The 22,054-nt window shown below is 45.9% G+C and overlaps 2 protein-coding genes across 11 annotated transcripts in view; both read right to left on the bottom strand.

The window, feature by feature from the left end:
- The window catches only part of myo5aa (myosin VAa), a 49,085-nt gene extending 32,096 nt beyond the window's left edge, over positions 1-16,989 (bottom strand). For 5 of the 10 annotated variants that reach the window (XM_035628487.2, XM_035628479.2, XM_035628481.2 and 2 more), the window contains exons 1-5: positions 12,969-13,122; positions 4,638-4,748; positions 2,199-2,370; positions 1,454-1,598; positions 179-335 (exon numbers count right to left, since the gene is read on the bottom strand). In XM_035628487.2, the coding sequence (XP_035484380.2) occupies positions 179-335; positions 1,454-1,598; positions 2,199-2,370; positions 4,638-4,748; positions 12,969-13,001 (618 nt within the window). In that variant the 5' untranslated portion in view covers positions 13,002-13,122. Of the gene's footprint in view, positions 1-178; positions 336-1,453; positions 1,599-2,198; positions 2,371-4,637; positions 4,749-12,968; positions 13,123-16,531 lie in introns of those variants that run through there. The other 5 variants (XM_035628488.2, XM_035628485.2, XM_035628486.2 and 2 more) reach the window with 2 other exon arrangements.
- A 910-nt stretch (positions 16,990-17,899) lies between these two features.
- Positions 17,900-21,949, bottom strand: LOC118302554 (cAMP-regulated phosphoprotein 19). The gene is made up of 3 exons (XM_035628784.2): positions 21,754-21,949; positions 20,753-20,875; positions 17,900-19,542 (listed from the first exon to the last, which is right to left on the bottom strand). Exons 1-3 carry the CDS (start codon positions 21,808-21,810, stop codon positions 19,369-19,371), a joined length of 354 nt encoding a protein of 117 aa, XP_035484677.1. The 5' UTR covers positions 21,811-21,949; the 3' UTR covers positions 17,900-19,368.
- Positions 21,950-22,054: the final 105 nt, after the last annotated feature.

Consider the following 22,054-nt stretch of genomic DNA (forward strand, 5'->3'; position numbering starts at 1 on the left):
TGTTAGTGAGTGAAAAAAACAGTAAATCAGGACAACGATTATAAACAACAAAACGTTTCAAACATGTTTGTTGTTTCATATTTTCAAAAATGTCATGTACTGTTTCCTGTAGTAAGGAAACTTTTGAGTGTTTTTATATAAAACAGAAAGTAATCCCGGGTCAGCATCCAGTCCTCACCTCCATGATGGGGTTGGAAGCCAAGACCTTCTGCTCCACGTTGGCCTCGCTGGCGGAGCCGCTGACCGTAGCAAAGTATCTCATGGCGTATTTGGCCGATACCGTCTTTCCTGCTCCAGACTCCCCGCTCACGATGATTGACTGGTTCCTCTCATCCCTGGAGAGAGAGAGAAACATAAGAAGACATGTGTATACATCATGTGTTACTGCGGTAAAAGGAGAATTAGTGCTAAAGCCCACTCAGACTCTGTGTGTCATATAGGTCTAAGGAAACAAGGACTATTTGTCAGTGGTCACAAGTGTCGGTACCCTTACACCTCATAGAAACAATGTCCTGTTCTTCCTGGAACAGGAAAGAGTTGTGAGTTAAAGCTGTTTTTGTCATTCGTACCTGCACACCTTTGGTTTGGAATAGAATAAATCGCAGGAACAGGCCTGGACATAATGATTGGTAGCCATTAGAAGTCATATTTCAAGCAGACTTATTGTCTTTAATTGGTATCAGAAGTGTCGTTGGTCTCATCATGAGCCAATCGGCCAATTTAAAATCCCCACTGAGCCGTTTGCTATCCTTATGTGTCCCATACTTCACAAGGACAGGAGAAAGGAGTGAGCCGATGGAGAAGAAAAACAATCGCCAAGCAAGTCAAAGTCGAGGCTACAAGATCATCTCCAAGCACCTCAATGCTCCTTTGACCAAAGTGTGATTCTTATCACGTGAGCTAGGTATGACTTGAATAACCCTCATCTCATTTTAAATAAATGGATTTAATTAATATAAACAACTTCACAGCCCTACACTGTGTGTAAGGTTCTCACACAGATAAATGTAAGTGTGTGCCAGCAGTGCTCTGTCATACTGGGCTTCAACTAACAGAGAGAGCAGAGTGATGATTAGACTTTCTAATCACGACTGTTAGTGTACCTGTGTATGTTAGTGTGTCGATGACATATGCTCACAGAGGGGAGCCAAAATGATCAACTGGTGTGTGTGTGTGTGTGTGATTAAAAGAGTGTGGAAGAGAGACGGTGAGACCACTACGAGGCTATTTCTGTCCTCGCTTTGACCTAAAAAACCCTGAAGGGAGTGGGAGGGGCGAGCAACAAGAAGACTACTCAGGTGACACACACACACACACACACACACACACACACACACACACACACACACACACACACACACACACACACACACACACACACACACACACACACACACACACACACACACACACACACACACACACACACACACACACACACACACACACACACCTGGCCATCTGTTTGTAAGCCTCCTCTGCCACGGCGAAGATGTGCGGGTCCATGTCTCCCATGTTCTGGCCGCTGTAGGCGTTGATGATGTCTGTTCCGTAGATTGGCAGCGTCTCATACGGGTTGATGGCCACCAGAACGATTCCTACGACGCAGACGAAAGACTATGTGAGTTCAGGCGTCACACTGTTGTGCTGCTTTCCAATCGGAGAGGGTAGAAATTATCATCCAAGTATGATATGTACTGCATGTCGTTCCTTCTCTGTTTTTCATTACCAGTATAAAACAAACAGCAACATTGGCAGTGAAGACAAAAGGATCCTGGTGCTCACATTGTGCTCAGTTGGCACAGAGAGTGAGAAAACACTGAATGTCTACGGTTTACAGCTACAATGTTGAAATGTTTTTCACTAAGCGTTATCGTACTTGATAAGCATAGCATGTGTTGAATGAACAATAAACAATACTTGATTCATAGCATAAATACAAGACAGTGCTTAACTAATTAACCATGTCATTTTGTAGCTGAGCTCTTTTCAGCGACTGAGCTATAAACACATGATTAACACACAATCTTAACGCTTCACTTTAGGGGATTATTGGAAATTTAGCAACATTTCTCTTTGACAATGTTTTCTGCTCACACAGCTGTAGTAGACTTGTGTCGGCAGGTGAAAAGGACTATGACCAACTCTGACAACACGCAGTTGGGCTTCATTAGCCGGTGAGAAGGGGGGCTCCCTACCGCAGTAAGTGTAGATGAGCTTCGAGTCGACGAAGCGGACTTTGAGGTTGTGGAGCACGGCCGGCTCGTGGAGGTAGCTGAGCGCCGTGAGGTCATTTTCGCCCACCAGGATGTCGGGGTTTCGCAGGTAAGGCAGGTTCTTCGTCTTGGGGTCCAGCTTGTGCTCAATGTTCTGGGGATGATCAGGAAACCGGGGACAGGAGAGTTATAACTGACACACTGCTTAATGACTTCCAGCTTTAAGGATCCCATGACTCACCCCTTCACCCAACAGTAGTGCGTCATGAGTTGTACCTGTACCTTTTACAGATTCATATGTTCAAAGATAAGAAATCGTGTGAAAACCAACTCAGTCCCAGAGCTGACATTAAAATATGTTTGACATGCTCTCATACATGACCTTTTTACAGACAACTGCCAGCCAATAAGATACATTATGAGTACTTTTTTTCATGGCTATAGCATAAAAAAATACAACTGTAATGTGTTGATTTTGCCAACACATGCTACGTTCTGTGTTGATAAAAGTGAAAATGTTTCCTTCTCATTAATGAAGTTGAATCAAGTCGTGTGATGAAATCCATTGACAGCATCTGTAAACTCCTCTTGTTTCAGTGTCTGGCTGTCAGAGACTGACTGACGTCGTTTATATCATCAACAAACGGATGTCCACACCAACTGAAGGTTTACACACAGTATTTCATATGCATGTTCTCAGTAACATCATGAGACAGGCAGCTCGTTTGTCATGGCCCCGGAGTCATGCTCACATTTTACACATTTTACAGGCCTTCTAAATGCGTATTGGATTCTGCAAGGATAAATTTCTCAGCAACAGGAAGGGATTACATAATCTGAATATTTGACAAATATAGCATGTTATATGAAACATCTTAAACAGCAGCTATTAGCCTAAAATACATGTTTCAATCTCCACATGGATCTGGGACTCCATCGAGATCCACAGTATTTCATTAGCCGTGGACCCAGATGAATTCTGGGAGCTCATTTCATTTGCCCTGCCATACTCGGCCTGGATCCCCTCCGTTGGGAAAGGATTTCCTCCGGCAGAAATGTTGCCGGTCCAATCACAACCGATTATCTGATAATTGGCGGGGTTTAAACCAGGACGCAGAGAGAGGCAACTTGTAAACAACCAAGGCTGCCGATTCTTTCCAATTTCTCCCACAAAAACGGCAACACTGGCTCACAGACCTTGTGGAATCATCACCACAGACGTCTCCTCTCTGCTCTGGTCTGTTGACCTTTTCACGCCGCTCGACAGACGTCACATGATTCTTCGCTCTCACTGGTTGTAGGTCTGTCCAATTGCGTCCGGAGGCATTTTGCTCTGGGTTACGTGGGTACCGCCTCTTGGAAATCGCAAATGAACCGAGAGGTTCCAGACTAATACGCGTTTGAGTATTAGTATCTCATGGGCCAGAAAGGACTATTCCGCAATGCCAAGCATCTATATTTTGTGGGGTTTATGTGGGGATTTCTCTTTGTCCTCATGACCCTGCAAAGATAACCGAGACATGCTATTTAGTGATCAAAAGATCAACCTCATCTCCCTTAAAAAATATATATCCAATTCAAATCGGTCACTGGGTCGTTGGATAATGGCCTCACTTTCCAACAAACGTCACTGAAAACTGTTGACCATGTTTAGAGACATTAAACATATAGGACCAAAAACAAAATGATGAATCTGGCTACATTTATACATGATGGCGTGACTTAAAAGCCCTCGGGGTGATGTTGCTACTAGCTGCTACATTCATTAATAGGAGAGCTTGTTGATGATTCCTAGATGTAAGAAATACATGCTGGGAGCTGTTTGTATTCTAAGATGAGGAATTGAATCCACCAGTACTATACATAAAAAAATGCTCCTTTGGGCATCTTTGCAACCAGGTCTCATTTGTGGAAAGTGCTAATGGTAAAACCAATAGCCACTAATGAGGCGCGGCTTTGAAGTGTCTATGAGGCGCAGAGCGACAGAGCAAGCCACACAAAGGAGCTGAGGAGAAAGAAAGGGAATAGAGGGCGAGAGCCTGATTCCTCCCATCCTCATGGTGCGTTCATGTGGGGTCGGAGCGACGGGGAAAATTCATGCGGACGCCGCCTCAAGTCAGAAAATGATGTTCACACACAAACATGGGGGACGAAAAAGTAAATGTTGGAAACTTTTGATGAATGTGCAAATCCACATATTACACATGATTGTTTTTGGCAAAAGGGTGTATGCAGTGACCTAGGTTAACTAGAAAAAAATATTTATTTGGCAGTAAATCATGATTTCAATGTGTTATTTAAATGTTCTGCCTTCAAAGCAAATAAATACACTGCGGTCAAAAGAGCAACTTCCCCATCTCAGGTAACTGGGAACTCTGAGGAACACATGAATGCCGCACGAATCCATCCAGTGATCCTCACCGTTCCATCCTCCAGCATGAGCACCAGGGAGGCGTCGCCATTTTTGTAGTCCTTGTTGAGCTCAGCAGACTTCCACACCTCCTCTGCATCGGGGATCCACACCCGAGCGCGCTGGGAGACAGAGGGGAAAACAGTGGTTAGCTTTTAAAACACGATACAGCACCTGAGAAATAAAAACAGCGATGCAGACATTTTTACATCTTCACTCCAAATGCTATTCTCGTGTTGGTTGAGCTTATACCGTTTATTGACAATCCCAATTTCTTTAAAAGGATCCCGTTGTGACAGACTAGTCCATCTGCTTGTCCAAGCAGTCCAGCAGAGATACTATTTGACTCAATTTGACTGCACATCAGTTGAACTAACAAAGAAGGATGACATGAGAGATACTTCTTCTTCTCCATTACCAACAGTCTGACCTCAGAGAAAACACTGGCTTCTGTGTCTCCACAATCATGAGCACATGGCTTGTAATTGTCAGTGGGAGTTGTGGGAACGAAATGTTGAGCAAATAGCAGGTCATAACAACGGAAGAAGGATGTTGTGTTGTCATAACTCTAAGTTCACACACACACACACACACACACACACACACACACACACACACACATACACACACACACACACACACACGCACACACACACACACGCACACACACGCACACACACACTCACATACTGTACCAGCTGCACGGTTTTTAATGTCAGATCGTCCAGTTGCTACAGAGTCATCTGGCATACTCCTATACCTTTAGAAGTGTGTGTGTGTGTGTGTGTGTGTGTGTGTGTGTGTGTGTGTGTGTGTGTGTGTGTGTGTGTGTGTGTGTGTGTGTGTGTGTGTGTGTGCGTGCATCTACATTTGTTGAGCTGGATTCCTCAGCCATGTGACCGGCAATGTTCATCGCTGCTTTTCCACATGTCTGCGATCAGCTGATTACCTCCAGTCACAAGTCCTCAACGGCCTGAAATTTTATAGTGATAGTGTGTGTGTGTGTGTGTGTGTGTGTGTGTGTGTGTGTGTGTGTGTTTGCACTGCCCGAGTGGAGAGCTCAGTCAGTGATCCAGCAGCAGCTGAAGCTGTTTTTCTTACATTCGACATTACATGAGGGGAAAGACGCGAGCAAATGAAAATAAGAGTTAAAAGAGGCATGTGAACATAAAACACTATTTTAGCCACTTAAACTGACATGTCTGTGTTCGTTTTGTGTGTTGGACCACTCACCACATGAAAATGTATCATATGACGTGAATGAGAAAATGCCTATTTCGGAAAAAAAAGGTTATTTTTAACCTGCACATAAAGTCTGACCATCAAACCTTTTTTGCAATGAATTTCTTTTACAGCATTACAACATACAGTGTATCGAGAGCTGCACCAGTTAATCGATTAATCGATTAGTTATCGACCACTAAATTAATCGGCAACTATTTTGATAATCGATTGATTGGTAGTTTTTATGGAAAAAAGTCGAAATTTTCTGATTTCAGCTTCTTAATTGTTAATATTTTCTGGTTTCTCTGCTCCTCTGTGACGGTGAAGTGAATATCTCTGGTGTGTGGACAAAACCAAACATCATCTTGGGGGTTTTGGGAAGCACGAACAATATTTTTCACCATTTTATGGACCAAACAACTAATCAGATTAGTCGAGAAAATAATCGACATATTAATCGATTATGAAAATGATCATTAGTTGCAGCCCTACACGTATCATTTAAGATTCAAACAGCAAAGTAAAATAGAAAGAGAGAAAATGAATATTGTGAGTGGATAAGACGCTCAAAAGAAGCCATTGAAACTGACACGTTCTTTTGACTTCCAGTGTCTCGGCGCTCATCTGCTTCACCCAGGAACACAACTGTGTAACAGGACATACTAAGTATAAGAGCGCGCACACCAGCCCACATTCCCACCCACAGCACTACAGGACTTACAGTCTTAACGTCCAATAATCTGAAGATGTAGGAGGAGTTTCACTAAAACGAGTCTCATTCATTTCAAACATGAGCAAAAAAATGGAGCACATCCGTAAAACCGCTACCACAGGAATGTTAAAATGACATCTTCTTACGAGGACTCGGGCAAAGGAAGCACATGATGATGAGCACATCTATCTGGAAAACCAACAACAGCTTCACGACTTATTTGCGGCCTCGTTTTCACGTGAACTGCCTGATGACGATCCGCCGGGCTCACGACAGAAAGGCCGCATTGTAGAGCACAGCGGGCGAGACCCCGCAGCTCCGCCATGCCGATCAACTGAATCACGACGTCCCGGGCCACACCAACCCTGCGCGTCACTCCCTCAGCCTGCGTCTCTATTACGGGGAGCGGTGGTGTGAAATGGCAGCTACAGCCTCAGAGAACGAACAGAGGAGCGCAGGAATTCAAGAACAGTGAAAACCTTTGTTTCGTGCAGATATCGCAAAGAATATTTCTCCGTAACTTCTTCGAATACCCAGTTGTCTTGTGTGGCTCTGGAGCCCTACGAAAAAGGTATTTGACAGTGTTGAGAGTCACAGGATTTTTCTTCAAACCTCTGCAAGCCCCCCCCCCAGGTTTTCTCTCTCCACCCCTGCAGGAACATCTAACAAAAAGTGTGGTTAGGTAAGACACAGTGTGGTCGAGGTTTGACACTGAGTGACAGAAAAGAAAGAAGAGACACAAAGACATGTTTCAAATGAATAAAAAAATTTTTTTAAAACACCAACAATCACAATAGTGTATATGGTATATTCCTCCAAAGTAGAAAAGGCGATGTAAAATACAATCTGACACCATGGACCAGTGTTTCCCACACGGAGAGTTCACTTGGGCGGGTCGCCCAGCTATATTAATGGGCAACAAAGAATATTTGGCAATCAATTTTTATATTGAATCTTTTAACTTGAGGACTAATGTCCTCTCACGCGGCCCCTCCAGTACAATTGGACACATGCTGTGCAGACAAACAGAGACAGAGAGAGAGAGAGAGAGAGATGTTCTCTGGTGTTATGTGAGAAGACTCGTGGACTTTTTATAAAGCACAGGCCGTGATACGTTTTCTCACTAATGCATATGTATACGGTTGAATTTATACGCCTGCCACCATGCGACGGTCGTCTTTGACAGGCCACGGTCTGGACAGAGAAGCTGGACCGTCCTCCATCCTCCTGAGAGGCGCAGGAGCGTTGGCAGCCCACTGTCCTGGAAGAGCTTTGAGAGATGTTGGCCGGTGGGATAGATGACCAAGAATTAGAAGATAGAATCTTTTTTGCCATCTTGAACTCCAGACCAGGACCTGGATCTAGACGTCTAGACCCGATTTTACCAGAGAGCTGTCGAGGGGCAACACCAGAGCTTCGACTGAAGATCCACAGCAGCATCTGATCACCGCCTTGTCCACAAGGAACGCTGCCAGAAAAGACCACGGCTGCAATGAAGTTTCGAGAACGGCAAGAAGCCGCAGACAGCTCGTTGGTCAGATATGGTGGTGAGGGGATTGTGAGTGGAGGGAGTGACATCATGAGAACGCAGAAGTGACGGAGAGAAAAGAATCAGGAGTTCACGACCAATGTTAACTCGTGAAGGAACCAGGCAGAACGTCGGGGGAGGGGTCTACTGTTTGAACTTTCGTCAAAGCTTCATGAAGAGAGAGAGAGAGAAAGAACAAGAGTGCGTGTGGGCCGAGTTCCAGAACAAACAGCTAAAGAGGTAAAAGGCGGAGACCCCCAGGAACAGCCCGCATGATCAAACCACAGATCACAACCTCGCGTGTGTTTGACACAAACGCTCGCAGATCTGTCAGGTCCAACATCCTCACATAGAAGACCTGCTTTTCCCCCGCGATTGCAATGGATTCAAGGAAGAACTGTGAATCTGCATTGTAAAGAGAGGACCAATGTCTGCAACAAACAGCAACAACTGACAGTAACGTTTACTGCTCTGCTCAGAAGCCATTGAGACATGATAGACATTTCACAGCTTCTGTCATTTTCAGTCGTCGGGTATCGCAAGTGGATGTCGAAGCTGTGGAGCCATGAAAAACACGGAGTCGTGTTTGAATATTCAACAGCTTCACAGAAGAGCAGTGACAAGTTCACACAAAATACATTTGAAACTGTTGGATGCTGAGAATTAAGATGATAAGATATCTCTCTCTCTCCGTCTCTCAAAAAGTCCCAGCTCAAATTTGCAAATGTGCTCTGGCCCTACTCATAACGGTTTGTAAGTTAGGAAATAAAATCTACACTCCCTCCTCCTTCCATTCCACCATTTTGTTAGTCCTTTCACCTTTTCGGTCCCTTCAGGAGACTGTCCCAGCAGCCAGCCTCCTAGCAACGAGGAGAGAGGGAGGGAGGGAGGGAGGGAGGGAGGGGGAGGACCAAGGCTAAAAATAGTGACTAGTTCTGAGCAGCATCACACATGATGGGATCACTGTGCTACTGAGCAAAATTCATGATCCTGATAATCATCCTCTCACACACACACACAATGTGCTGATTGGCGGCATATGTCAGTGTTAACTAATTTAGGATTGACACCTAGTGATGTGTGAAATATGTAGGTGTTTGCGTGCATGTGTGTGTGTGTGTGTGTGTGTGTGTGTGTGTGAACCTGAGGATACAATGCAGCTGCAGAATAATATTTATAGACAACCAATTCCCCTGGGTTGAGAAAACAGAGGAGAGATGAAGGATGAAACTAAGCCCCACACACACACACACACACACACACACGCATGCACACAAGCACGCCATAGGAGAGAATACATGAAAACAATGAAACACCTTCCTCAGCTCTGGTCTGCAGCCAGTCAGCGACAGCTGCTCTTCAAATTATTCAGTGTGATCCCGCACAGAGCACACACGTGCGCTCCTGTCACTCAAGTGATTTCTGATTTGGCTGGAAAAAAGGGAAACTCCAGCACTTTACTACAGAACTTCCTCAAGATTGAGAGATTCCTATATGAGAGGTTAAACATTTAAGGACCTAGTGTGGATCAAGGTAAAAAAAAAGAAAAAAGATCCAACATTTACCATAACGAAATTGCAACGAACAATTATTATAATTTCTGATTCATTTTCTAACTGTTGGCCCAATTAATCTCTCGGTCTTCAAAATGTCAGGAAATAAATCCTGCTGTAGTCCAAAACAGTCCAAAACCCAAACATATTCACAGAGAAAAGGCTGCAAATCTTCACATTTTATAGATTGCGAGGACCAGCAAATATTTGTCATTTTTGCTTGATAAACAGACTCTTTGTGATGGAAATCAATAATTTTCATGGTTTTGAAAGTTACTAACCAGAGTCATGGCCTCGTTAATTATAAGAAAATAAGAAAATGAAATACAACAAATCACCACCTTTGTGGCATCTTTTCACCATATTTGAACTTAACAACCTCTTCAAACGGGGCAAAGTCTAAGACTGGAGCTGCACTGCTATGATGAAAATAAAAAAATGAATGTCAATTAGTGTCAATAACAAGATGCGATTTCCTCCATCAAAATGCAAAATAATAATACAAATATTCTTTGTCCTTAATACTGCTCGATCTCAAACACTGGACTGTGAACGTTGGCAATAATCACCTGCGCACACCTCGTCCTCCCTCACAGGAGCCGTCAGCGGGTTGCCCCTGAAGGTACAGGGCAACGCCGGGCGGATGCTGATCCTGGTTTGACTGAGACAAAGGATTTCGGGAGCTGATTAGGCTAGCTCAGGGTTTAAGTCTGGCTAATCTTATTCCAGTCAACTACACCGCGATTTCATTAGGTGTGCGCAGATGGCTGCAGGTTCCCGCTGCTGCAGCTGTAACACCACGACCACGACCACGACCACGACAACGACCACGACGACGGCGACCACGACGACGAAAGGTTCTCGCCCTGAGCCACGGCATCCAACGGGAGGAGAGAAAAACAACAGGATGTGCTACTAACAAAAGATGCAAGTCCATCCAAAGCCCCACAGTGGTTGTAATCTGTGAACATAAAGACGGACTGGACATCTTCGAATTTATCAAACGTTGGCAGGTGCTAAGGGAGTCGTGTTCATGTTCTGCTCATGATGCTGCAACACCTCTGGGTGTCACGTCGCTCCTGTTGCTGAAGGACAGGTGGATGAGTGAGGTCTGGAGGTCATTGGGAGTGTGTGTGTGTGTGTGTGTGTGTGTGTGTGTGTGTACGAACACCACTGTATATGTGTGTTGTTGGGGATATAGAGCTGTGACTCAGGGCAAAGTGAAGTGTTTACAAATCTGCACAAAGTCAACGGATTAGAGAGGCTTCACCGTGCTAATGCGGAGCTCTGAGCTTTCACTCTCGGACTGCAGTGCTCCCGGCCCGCTGTGCCCTCTGTGACCCCTCACGGGCTTCTCTCCAACTGGTCGCACTCGCGACCGCCTTAATACATGCTTCAACTGGCCACTTTCGTGGGAACCACTTCCAAATTGCCTTCAAATTTATCGTGTGCATCGTTTCTGCGCCGATTCAAAAGAAAAAAGTCTCTCTGGCTTTGAATTAGCACTTCTGTTATTTTTGCACAATAACCTGCCAACAAATTCTCGCCAAGACAACAAAAATGAAGAAGGTGTCATCGTGATCGACACATTACCCATGAAGATGAACCCTCCATGAATAATGAGAAAGGCCGCGTTTCCTCTGCTGTGGCGAACTAAATCGTCCAGGGAGGGAAATCATGTTTGTTTGTTTTTAGCTGCACAGAAGAATGAACGTCTAGAGTGAAGGGTTAGGGTACATCACAAAAGACCATCAGGTGGAAACAGAATAAAACCTTCTACAACACAAAACTGGTAGAGGCGACTATCTGGGTGGAATGAGGTGGAATGTGAGGAGTGCTCTTGCCCACATATTCCCAGTAGAACGGTCCGCGGAGTCTCAGACTGATCGTCACATGATGCCCCTCATGTGAGGATCTGCTGTTTTTCTGCTCAGCTGGGCAGACGCAGCATGACGCCAAGATTTGAGGGAGCTCAGAGTGTGTGTGGAAGGGGCCTCCATAGTCTCACCACACCAGGTGATGTTCCTCAACCCCTCGGCACGGGGCAGCGTGCCATCGTGTCCGCGGGATCGCCAAGGGATCAGCGTCTCGAAGAAGCTGTGATGCTGCGCCGCAGCTAATCACATTAGTTCGTTCAGAGCCGATACCTTCACACAGTAGGTCACTGTATGTCAGGCCGGGAGAACGAGAGCGTGGGACGTCAGAACCCTCTCGTCAGAGCTCTTGACTTTGTTTGTTTCATCGCAGACAGTCGGCGGAAAACCTTGGCAATCAGACACAATGGATTCAATTCTGATTCCCAAGGTCTCAATCTCAGATCTGATTCCATGTCGTGGTCATTCAAGGATACTCCAGTTACAGTACCAACTTCGCCTGGAAAGAGATTCTCTGAGGACTGATGCTCAAGGAAAGGCAAAAACGTCATCCCGTCACGTTTGTTTCGGATCGCAGGTAGCGTTTATCTGCAAAGTCTGGTTTAATGGTTTCAGAGATTTGCGGCATGTCACCTCCACTTTGCACATCTTACACAGTGGGGTTTGCTTGAGTCTGACCTGCCGGTGCCTTCGGCAGAGCAGCTTCTGCTATGTTTTAAGTCCGGCCAACGCCACACTAACGCAGTTAAAGCCTCATGCGCACAGGGAAAGGCCGTAGACAGTGAAAGGTTCAGTATAAAGTAAAGGACTGATCTTGGAATTGGATAAATTGGTCAGAGTTCAATTTAGATCTCAAACCGGGCCCTGAATGAGCGACACTTTGCTCTATTGCTACAACTCTAGTCCACCAAAAGCACGCCACAGCAAACCACAGGAAAGAGATTCATATGATCTACAGAACAAGCACAAGCCTCTGCACCCACAGGCGTACAGCCCTGTATCTACATGTACGGCTGTGATACCACATTATAGGCTGATTGAATTTTGACAAACTGAAACAAAGACTTTGTTGTTGCTCAGATTGAGTCTCAAATCTGATTTTGTCGCAAATGCGGACTTTCTGCAGTGCCCTTTCTGATTTGAGTGACATAAGAGTTTCCCTGCAGCGATGAATCCTGAAGAAGGGTGTGTCAGGAGGACTGGGGCTCCGTGTTCCCCCGTCGGAGAGACGCCGCGCCAAACTCGAGGCCAGAACTTAACGATCACTCGTCAGATAACCGCGCACAGACTGAGCTAAAGAGAGAAAGTAGCTCCTTCTTCCCCGGAGCAGCCTCTTTAATTTGATACTTCCTCAACAATTTCCCCTAAAGCGTACTGATACATATCTACGAAACCAATTAATGGAGGGCAGGGATTGGAAATCAAAGACTTAAAAAGTAGCAAGAACTTACTTCGACAAACATATACTCCAACTCCCGGTTCATCTCGTCTCCTTCTCAAGCCTCTGGCTCATGCTGTGAGTCTGCTGGTCTTCTGGACGCTTCCAGCCGCGCATACGCCACAAGACCAGACACTAACTGATGAGACCGTCCCATTGTGAGTGCAGTGTTCACTGAACCTCCCCAAAGTTCCTCGCCCCGCGACAGATGACTGGCCATCCCCGACGTCGATCACATACCCGGGCTTCCCTCCTCGATCACATGAGCAGTCAGCGCGCAAACAGCACTTTCCCACAAACCACCACAAACAACAACAGTGTGACGGACCGCACGCACACACGCACACACGCACACACGAGCGTGTCAGCATTCAAGAGGAGTCTTTGTGGAGTCTGTGTAAAAATAACATGAAGTCTAACTTCAGAAACTAATTTCTGTTTCCGGCTTCTCCCCACAACACACGTGTGACTGCGACCCCGTAACACTGACGGACAGAAAAAAAACAAACCTGGAATCACTATTTAGTCGTGAACATTCGGCCCCGTGTCCATCCGCCTCGGCGTGTCTGTCTGCGTCGGACAGGCAGTGGCTGCTCGCCGGAGCATATACGACATGACTGCGCAATTACTTTAACCAGGTTATCTCGGTAATCGAATGCACATGCTCGACGTTAGAGCCGAGGAGATGAAATATGTAATGAAAGATTCACCACCTCATGCGGTTGAGGTGACACCTACAGCGCACAGAGCCCAACTGTCCACCTACATATCTATATCTTTATAAACCCACAAGGTCTAATATGAAATGTATAAAGACATCAGTCAGTAGATAATGTTTATCCGATGATATCAGGGCTGCAGCTAATGAGTATTTTCCACGACGATCAATATCCGGATCATTTTTGCCGGTATTTGATTAGTTGTTTAGGTCCAAACCCCCGAGATGATGTTTTGTTTTTGTCCACAAAGCAAAGATATTCGGTTTCACTGTCACAGAGGAGCAAAGAAACCAGAACATATTCACATTCAAGAAGCTGAAATGCATAAAAAAAACTACTTGAACCGATTAATCGATCATCAAAATAGTTGTGTTTAAATTTAGTAGTGGATTACTAATAGATTTCACGATTCACTTAAAGGTGTTTTTATCTCACTTCAGTCATGAATGAAACGGACCGTTCAGTTTATCACTCTCTTTTTTGAAACAGTCAAACATCCCGACCACCCAGACGACGGCAGGCGCGCTCACACACAGCGCTTCACCCTGCATGGCATGACATTCAAAATTGTCACACACACGCACACGCACACTGACGAGACAACCATCAAGATCATTTCGGGTTGAATATCGCGGAGGAGGCGAGGATCGAATCCACCGACCTTCCGATGAGTCGACTCACTCTCCTTCCTGAGCCACAGCCCTGTACGACCCAAAGTGCAATGTATAGTTTATGATTGATTTGTGTTCCATGGCCTGGATCCATAGCACCTTTCCGCTGCTAATCTTGTCTCAGGTGGCTTTTTATTGTGTTATTTATTTGGGTGTGGCTGAAATTGTTGTGTGCTACGAACGAATTGTCTGTACGGCTTGGTTTGGTGGCAAATGAGTTTCCCCGTTTGGGATTGTAACGTTTTCTCAATCATTAGAAAAACTGATTCTAAACTTTCACTTTAGAGATTTAGTAGAATCTAGTAAAAAATACAACACATGTCCTTTTGTTGTGTAACAGCAAAACAAGCCTCTAAACGCAGTATGTCATTTTTGAAACTTGAACGTATGTGTGGATAAAGCCTTTCCAGCTCCGAGTCATCTAATGGAGCATCGTCTCACTTCCATTTCCAGGAGAATATCCTCCCTCTCTTCCAGCTCCGCTCCTTCTTACATGGCACCGTTATATATATATACGATGCTCTGTGTGTGTGTGTGTGTGTTTGGCCAAGCAGCTCAATGAGCTTCTATAAGGCTGACTCATACACACAAAGGGCAGAGTGTTTCCTACCCCTGTGTCGGAAAAGTAAATCACAGAGAGGGGTCTGACATCAGAGGCTGACTTCTAAAACAGACTCTACCATTCAAAGCACTCACTAACTTTGGCTTTCCCAGCCACGCTGACACACACACACACACACACACACAAACACACACACACACACATCCTAAGTGTTTGCAGTAACAACCATATAACCCCGAGTCCGACAAGATCCTCACGGAATGAGGCGGACAAATTAATGGCTGGCACCGAGCAGAAGCAGCACATTTAGCAGCCTGGGCCAAACGCTACTGGAGTTCCGTTGGTAACACGCGACTTGTTTTTCTTTTTATTTGCCCCTCTCCTTAAAGAGGCCGGACTCGGCAGCAGACCTGCAGCCCAGGAGCCATTTGGTGAGAGGGGGTTCAAATCTGTGTCATCTGGATCAAAGACACCACCTTTGACCAGTTGTCTCAGAACGCACTAAAGACAGCAGGGGATGGGGGGTGGGGGGGGGGACGCTACAAATACACTGCATTGTTTCTGTTTTGGTGCAGATTTTAAAAAAGAAATGTCAGTGGCAGTCGTCACCATAACACGGTGTTTTTTTGCACCAGCACCGCCTTTATTCAAGCTGAACGAGCTGCTGTCACAGAGGAGGGTGGTGACTCATCTCCCTCCCTACACACACAAAAACACACACACACACACACACACACACACCATCTTCAGTTTCACATTGAGCAGCCATAGATAAACTACAGCAGCAGCAGCAGCAGCAACAACACTGATGACCTTGTGAGTCTTCGGTGCAACAGGCCTGCTCAGCAGCAGCAGAGTCACATTCTCTCCTCCTTCGGGGGCCTCCGCTGGTCCAAACGTCCCGGATGCTGAGAGGAGGAGGAGGAGGAGGAGGAGGAGGAGGATGCTGACGCTGGTCGCAGCATCTCTCGGCGGTGCCCGACCTGAAGGACACGGCTCACATCCCGCACGACGACGAGAGGGACAAAAGTCACACCAGTAATGTCGAGGGGCTCGCAAACGGCCACATGGGCGCACAGGTTCGAGCTGGAGCCGGATGTGAAGGTCTTTTTAAAGGCGTCGAAAGCGCGGAGCCTCCATGATGGCTGGCACCGCCTTTGCATCATCCCACCAGCCCCCTAGCTACCAGTGCAGGGCGGGGGGGGGGGGGGGGGGGGGGGGGCGAGAGAGGAGGAGAACAACCAAGGTGACGAATAATAGACAAAACAACACCAGATGAATAAAGCTGATTTGGTTCGGCGTCGTGTGCGGATCCACACAGGAGACTGACCGGGCGGCTCTTTTCTGTCTCCTTTCTCCCTTTGCTGCGCCGCTGCGCGGAGCTCACAGGTCTATTTATACACCGGCTCCAGGCGCGTTTTCATTCATCCACAGCCGCCGCCTCCTCCGCCTCCTGCGGGGCCGCTGTCGCGGACGGACACATCGCTCCCGAGCCAGAGCACCGAGCCCTCCGCTCGTCCGGTGCACAAACACAAACATAAGTAGCGCACACGGCCGCAGCGCCGGGCCGGTGTGCGAGCAGCCGCCTGTCAACGGGCAGGCGCACACTTGGGTTTTCTTTTACCTTTGTGTACAGCTCGGACGCTGCCATGACGGGGCCGCTGGCTGCGTCCTCTCTCCGACGGGGGCTAACGCTCCGGCAGGTCCCCGCACGGGTCGGCACGGGACTCGGCGCCTGTGCTCATGGAGCGGGGCGGGCGGGAGAAATCCTTTGTCGCTGCGGGGCCTCAGTGGGAAGATGCGTCTCCTCTCGCCATGATAACCCCAAACGCTGCTTCAAGAAGGCTGCTGCTGCTGCTGCTGCTGCTGCTGAGGTTTCGGCGTCTCACTTTGCATTGTGGGTACGATGGATGAAGTGATTCAGCCGAACACAAGGGGCTGCTGCTGCTGCTGCTGCTGCTGCTGCCCGGGAAACTGCGACCCCTGGTGGTCGAGAGGCCGCATTACACCACCACCAACAACAACAACAACAACAAAAGATTCGTCTTCCTACGCCAAACGATGTAGTTCTTGAAAATAAAAAAGCGATTATAAAAAAACTTAATACCATGTGTTTTTCTCTTTTCTTTAGCAGCATGAGCTCAATATGAACCGCACAGTGTAAAATATACTGTATTTCATGTTGTTTTCTTCCAGTTAGCGAGCACCGCTGCAATCTCCACCCTCGCTTTAATAAACAAAGCTTTTCATAGTGTAGACTGCGAGGGCCCTCTGCTGTGGGCCCTCGCAGTCTACACTATGAGTTTGTTTGATTTAATTCGGTTTTGATAAGATAAAAAAAACTAAACAATATTCTATAAAAGTTTGTGCATTTTGCAGTTGTAACTAACACGTTCATGTACATTCACATTCACATGGAATTTGTCCTCTATTCTGTAGAAAAATAAATAATTAATTTCCCTTTTTTTTTACCATTTAATGTGGCAAACATGTGGAATGGGTATAATCCAACTTCAATGTCTGTGCAAATGGCTCCATTGTGATACTCAAAGTTGATTTTTTTTGTTTTGTTTTACTGAGCCTGTCAAGGTGTTCAACAGTGATTTTTGTCTTTATTTATTTTTGCTTTCTTCCAGGCCTTCCGATTAATTCCTGTTTCCTGAGATGAATGAATGTGCTATGTGATCTAAAATCTTAATTTTTATCAATTTAACATGAAATAAATAATTGATCCCAAAAAAAGTATCATTATTTAATGTTTTACTTTGTCATAAAAAATAATTTTAATCAGTCGTTTAAAAATCTAAGTGTCATTGGACTTTACTAAGTGGACACTGGACTTTACTACATTAATAATGGCTCAAAATGGTAAATTTACCACCAAATGGAATTAATAATCAACATGTTTGAAATGTTTGTACTCAACGACTAACAGGGACTTTTCATCTTAAAACACCTAAACTATGTCAACATAACACGCACGACACGGAAATTAAACATTTGTGCAAAACTATTTTATTTACAAAACAAAATGGCATTAAGTGACAGCAGGGCAGCCACGTACATGCACAGCTCAGACGGATGTAGTGCCAGCTTAGATTGACCACATCACAGGTAAACTTCATCCAGTCAGCGAGGACCCTGGAAAAGCACTACACAGGGCCGAGGACAACTTTTTAAAGATAAAACTACTTTCACTTATGAGTATAGATTGTTTGCCCCCAAATCTGAACACAATTCATTAGACTCTTTGTTCCCAGTGCCAAAAGATGCTCCCAGTACATTTATTAACAGATTTTTTTCTTCTCACGCAGCACAAAGACTGGTCCCTACTAACAGGAGTTGAGCTTTCACGTCCCGTGTTCTATGCTACCCTCTACAAGAACTGCAACGAGTCCTTCACAACAACTTGAAACTATAAACTTTGACCCAAGGAAAGGACTGTCGACCTCTCAGGCTGAAATGTCTGGCACAACACGAATACAGTGCAACTTTCAACATTGCACTTCAGACTGAAGCCGACAACAACTTCCTCTCCTCTTTCTCGCTTCAAAGAAATTATTAGTTTCAAGATGTTTTGAACAAACCTTATTTCTGCCACCCAGAGATTTCATGTTGCACCCGAGCTTTCCGGCATGGTTACATGTCCTTTCAGGGCATCTTCATGAGTTTGATTGAAGCCCATTGAAGTCTGCCTTGAGCGAGCCCTGCATCACACATGCAGTTGCTTATGACACTCTGGCCTTCAGTGTGCCGTCTTTTAGTATCGCTCCCCCCTCTTGTTTCACAATCAACGTATTAACAAAACTGAGCTTGGCCTCTGGATTACTATACTCAGTCAATCACTCAAGCATATTCATAGCATAATTTAGAGTTAGGACATACAGTGAATAATACAAATCTGACATTTAACTTTCTAAAAGGCTGACGTCTGCCACACGCACACACGCACACACAATGGAATCCTGATGTCTATGCCAAAAGCCCTCCAAACCACACAAAAAATAGCTTTTGCTTGTTGCGTTTCTCTTCGACCAGTTTACACTGTGGTATCGATCGTCCATCCTTTGTACAGAAGAGTCACAGTCCGCTTGTCACAATCACACATGGATGTCCTGTCTTTCAGTGTATCATACATGGAAGTAATGAAAAAATAAAAGAAGGACAATGGAGAGCTAAGAGGACGATGGCAGAAGGGCAGTCAGTTAGAGACGAAAACATACAGGAGGTAGAGACAGGGACAAGTGGGAAAACTGAAATGAACAGGATTTGAAAGTATCAGCTAGCCAGTTCACTGTGTGATAGGTGTGGGATCTTGTCGAGGAGAGGGGGGGGTGGGGGCAGACAGGTGGAACTGTGGGAGGGGTGGGGGGTGGGAGAGGTAATGTTACAGCTCTGAGGCTTGAGTGGAGAGGCTTAGGGCTGGGAGGTGCTGCAGGAGATATCAAGGCTGCGTGTGCATCAGCCTGCCAGTTTACTGGCCACCAGGGAGGGTTTCCTTTGGGGCAGGTCCTGGGGGGTGGGGATGTGGTCCCCTGTGATCTCCTCGGTCTTCTCTGGTGCAGCTGTTGGCAACTGTTTGTTCTTTATCTTGGCTTTAGCCATGTTGTAGTCGCCCGAGTCAAAATACTTTTGCTGTAGAGAGACATAAAACTTAATCTTAAAACTGAACTGTAAAAAATGTATTCTTATTATTCAAAGTGTGAATAATGCAAAAAAGAATAAAGTAAATATATACAATGCTATTAATGTCAAAAAATCAAATAACATTGAGAAATTAACTGTATCTTCAGTATGCAGTATTGCCAATATATTAGGCAATTATTTTATGAGTGGTTTTTGTTTTGGTCCTTGTTTCGTTAATATCATACACACTAAAGGACAGGCAGGTGACGGGATACACAATGGTCTGTCAGCAAGTTAACAAAGATCTGAAAACAAAAACAAAAACTGAGTTTGCTAATTATTTAAATTAAAAAAATTAAGGAAACACATTCATCGTTTATTACTGAAGGATACAGAAAATACATTTTGGTGAGAATGACTGAATGTAAACGTAACATCTGTTTACAAGAAAACTCTATGGGCACTTTAAAGCCACAGTGTTTAAGCCTGTTTGCCAAGATAAACATATTTAGAGTTAGGGATGCACCGATACCTCTTTTTTTTAGACCAAGTACAAGTACTTACATTTAGCTACTAGCCGATACCGAGTACCATTATGAGTACTTGCCCCTGCTTGAAAGAAGAAATATCCCTTTGGAATTTGTGGAGTCGCTGCTTCCATGTACTGTATAGTTTGTGCTGGTAGCAACATTATGCTCAGTCAGTGCCATTGCTGACATTGCTCCTCCTGTGCTTCATGCCGCCTACCTGCTCCACTGTCCAGAGGACGCTATGTTGCCGTAGTGGTATCTGATACTGTAGTATCGGAGCAGTTTTATGAGTACAAGTATTGAAAATTGCCCATTTTCACTGGCAAGCAAAGCAAGCAGGGGGTTTCACAAAGCCATAAAACAGAGTGTAATTCAACCATCAAGTGATACTTGGTATTTTTACTTATGGTTTATATGAGGCATATCTATCTCAAACACTGCCACCATGAAGGTTATAACAGTATGGCTTTGTTGAAACATTTTTGACTGCGACAAGTATTTCTAAAAATTGATTCTACTCCTGTGATATGCTTTAAAATGGTCTGACAAGTGGACCAGGAGTTATCAAGCAGCATTAACTTAGAACTGCCCGATAACCCGACGACGGAGTGTGGTGGCACGAAACAAAAACGTCAGTGTCCTCAGGTGAAGCCGGACTGTTCAGCAGACAAACACAACAGACAACTCACCCCCTTTTGGAGGCGTTTGCGCAGCAGATCAGAGCCTCCGGGCTTATGTCCTAAATTTGGGTATCTGGCCTTCAGTTTGGCCTCCTCTGCCTTCTCGGGACTGATCAGCTTGTCCTGGACCTCCTGAGAACAAGCAGAAGCATGAGGCTTTGAGATAAAATGAAGAAAAAGAAACGGTTACTGTACAACAACAGGGCACATTCACCAGGTGCCTCCAGGGTCCCTGTGAAATATCTGATCAGCTGACGGCACTGCAGTGAACACATAACCTGATGGTCCACAGAAGGCCTTTGAAAAACGTATGCGTGCGTTTGCTAAAACCCAATGAGTCTAAACAAAACATGTGCAACGATGTTTAACTGCCCACATTTAAAACGGCGACTCAAATCAGCATCAGCAAGGGTTCAGATGACCGCTTGGTTGTGAGGGTCCACTGGGCTCGGCGGTCTGCTGGGGTTTAACAGTGACCAAAGAATTTGCTGCTAAAATGTTATCGTGGACGTCACCAGGAGCTGGGGGTTGCGTGGCCGTGGAGCACGGGGAAACAAAACTGCGGTGACCACATGGCGCCGGGGGTCGTCCTGCGGCAACAAGCCTTGAAGCCAGAGCGCAGATATGTGTTGGCTTGAGCTAACGTTAGCAGCGGAGCTAACGTTAGCAGCGGAGCTAACCGTTGCGCCAGTGTGTGTGAATGTCATGACAGCTAGCCCGAGCTGCTAACGTTAGCCGCTGGCGCCGCTGACATTCACGACAACCGTCCGGACACATTCGCTCTGTTTGCATCCCACGGACGTCTGTCCGGCTGGCCGCTAACGCGATATGGTTACACGGGTTGAGAAGTGGCCAGGGCTCGGTGGCTGGCTTTGGTTTAATATGGAAAAAAAAATTAAATAAAAAAAAATAAAAAGAAATGACGAGCGCGGGGCGAAGAAGCTAACGCTAAGTAACGTTAGCCCCGACAACGTCAACGGCGCCGCCGCTGCTCAACGCCGCGCAGTTACCTTGTCGTCCACCGAAGTCTCCTCGGCCGTGTGCGTTTCTTCGTTGTCCCCCGACATTTTTTCAATTAATCGCGATCTCAGACCGGAGAACTGCTCACTAGGCGGACGAGTGCTCCACTAACCCCCGGCTCTGCCTTCCCGCACCCATACAACTGCCGCCGAGCGCCCGCTGCTCCCGCACAAGAAGTACTACGTCACATGCGGAGTCACCGAGCGCGCTCACGTTCGGACACTCTTGCTCTGTGAGTGCGCGCGCGCGCGCACACGCTGGGATCTGATTGACGTTGCGTAATGTGCTGAT

Source organism: Scophthalmus maximus, chromosome 4 (assembly GCF_022379125.1).
Source record: "Scophthalmus maximus strain ysfricsl-2021 chromosome 4, ASM2237912v1, whole genome shotgun sequence".
Taxonomy (NCBI): domain Eukaryota; kingdom Metazoa; phylum Chordata; class Actinopteri; order Pleuronectiformes; family Scophthalmidae; genus Scophthalmus; species Scophthalmus maximus.

Coding starts and splice junctions, on each gene's coding strand:
- LOC118302554 (XM_035628784.2), bottom strand. CDS start 21,810: ATGTCGGGGGACAACGAAGAAACGCACACGGCCGAGGAGACTTCGGTG. Junction 20,876..21,753: donor AGACTTCGGTGGACGACAAG/GTAACTGCGCGG, acceptor GCTTGTTCTCAG/GAGGTCCAGGACAAGCTGAT. Junction 19,543..20,752: donor GCAAACGCCTCCAAAAGGGG/GTGAGTTGTCTG, acceptor GTCTCTCTACAG/CAAAAGTATTTTGACTCGGG.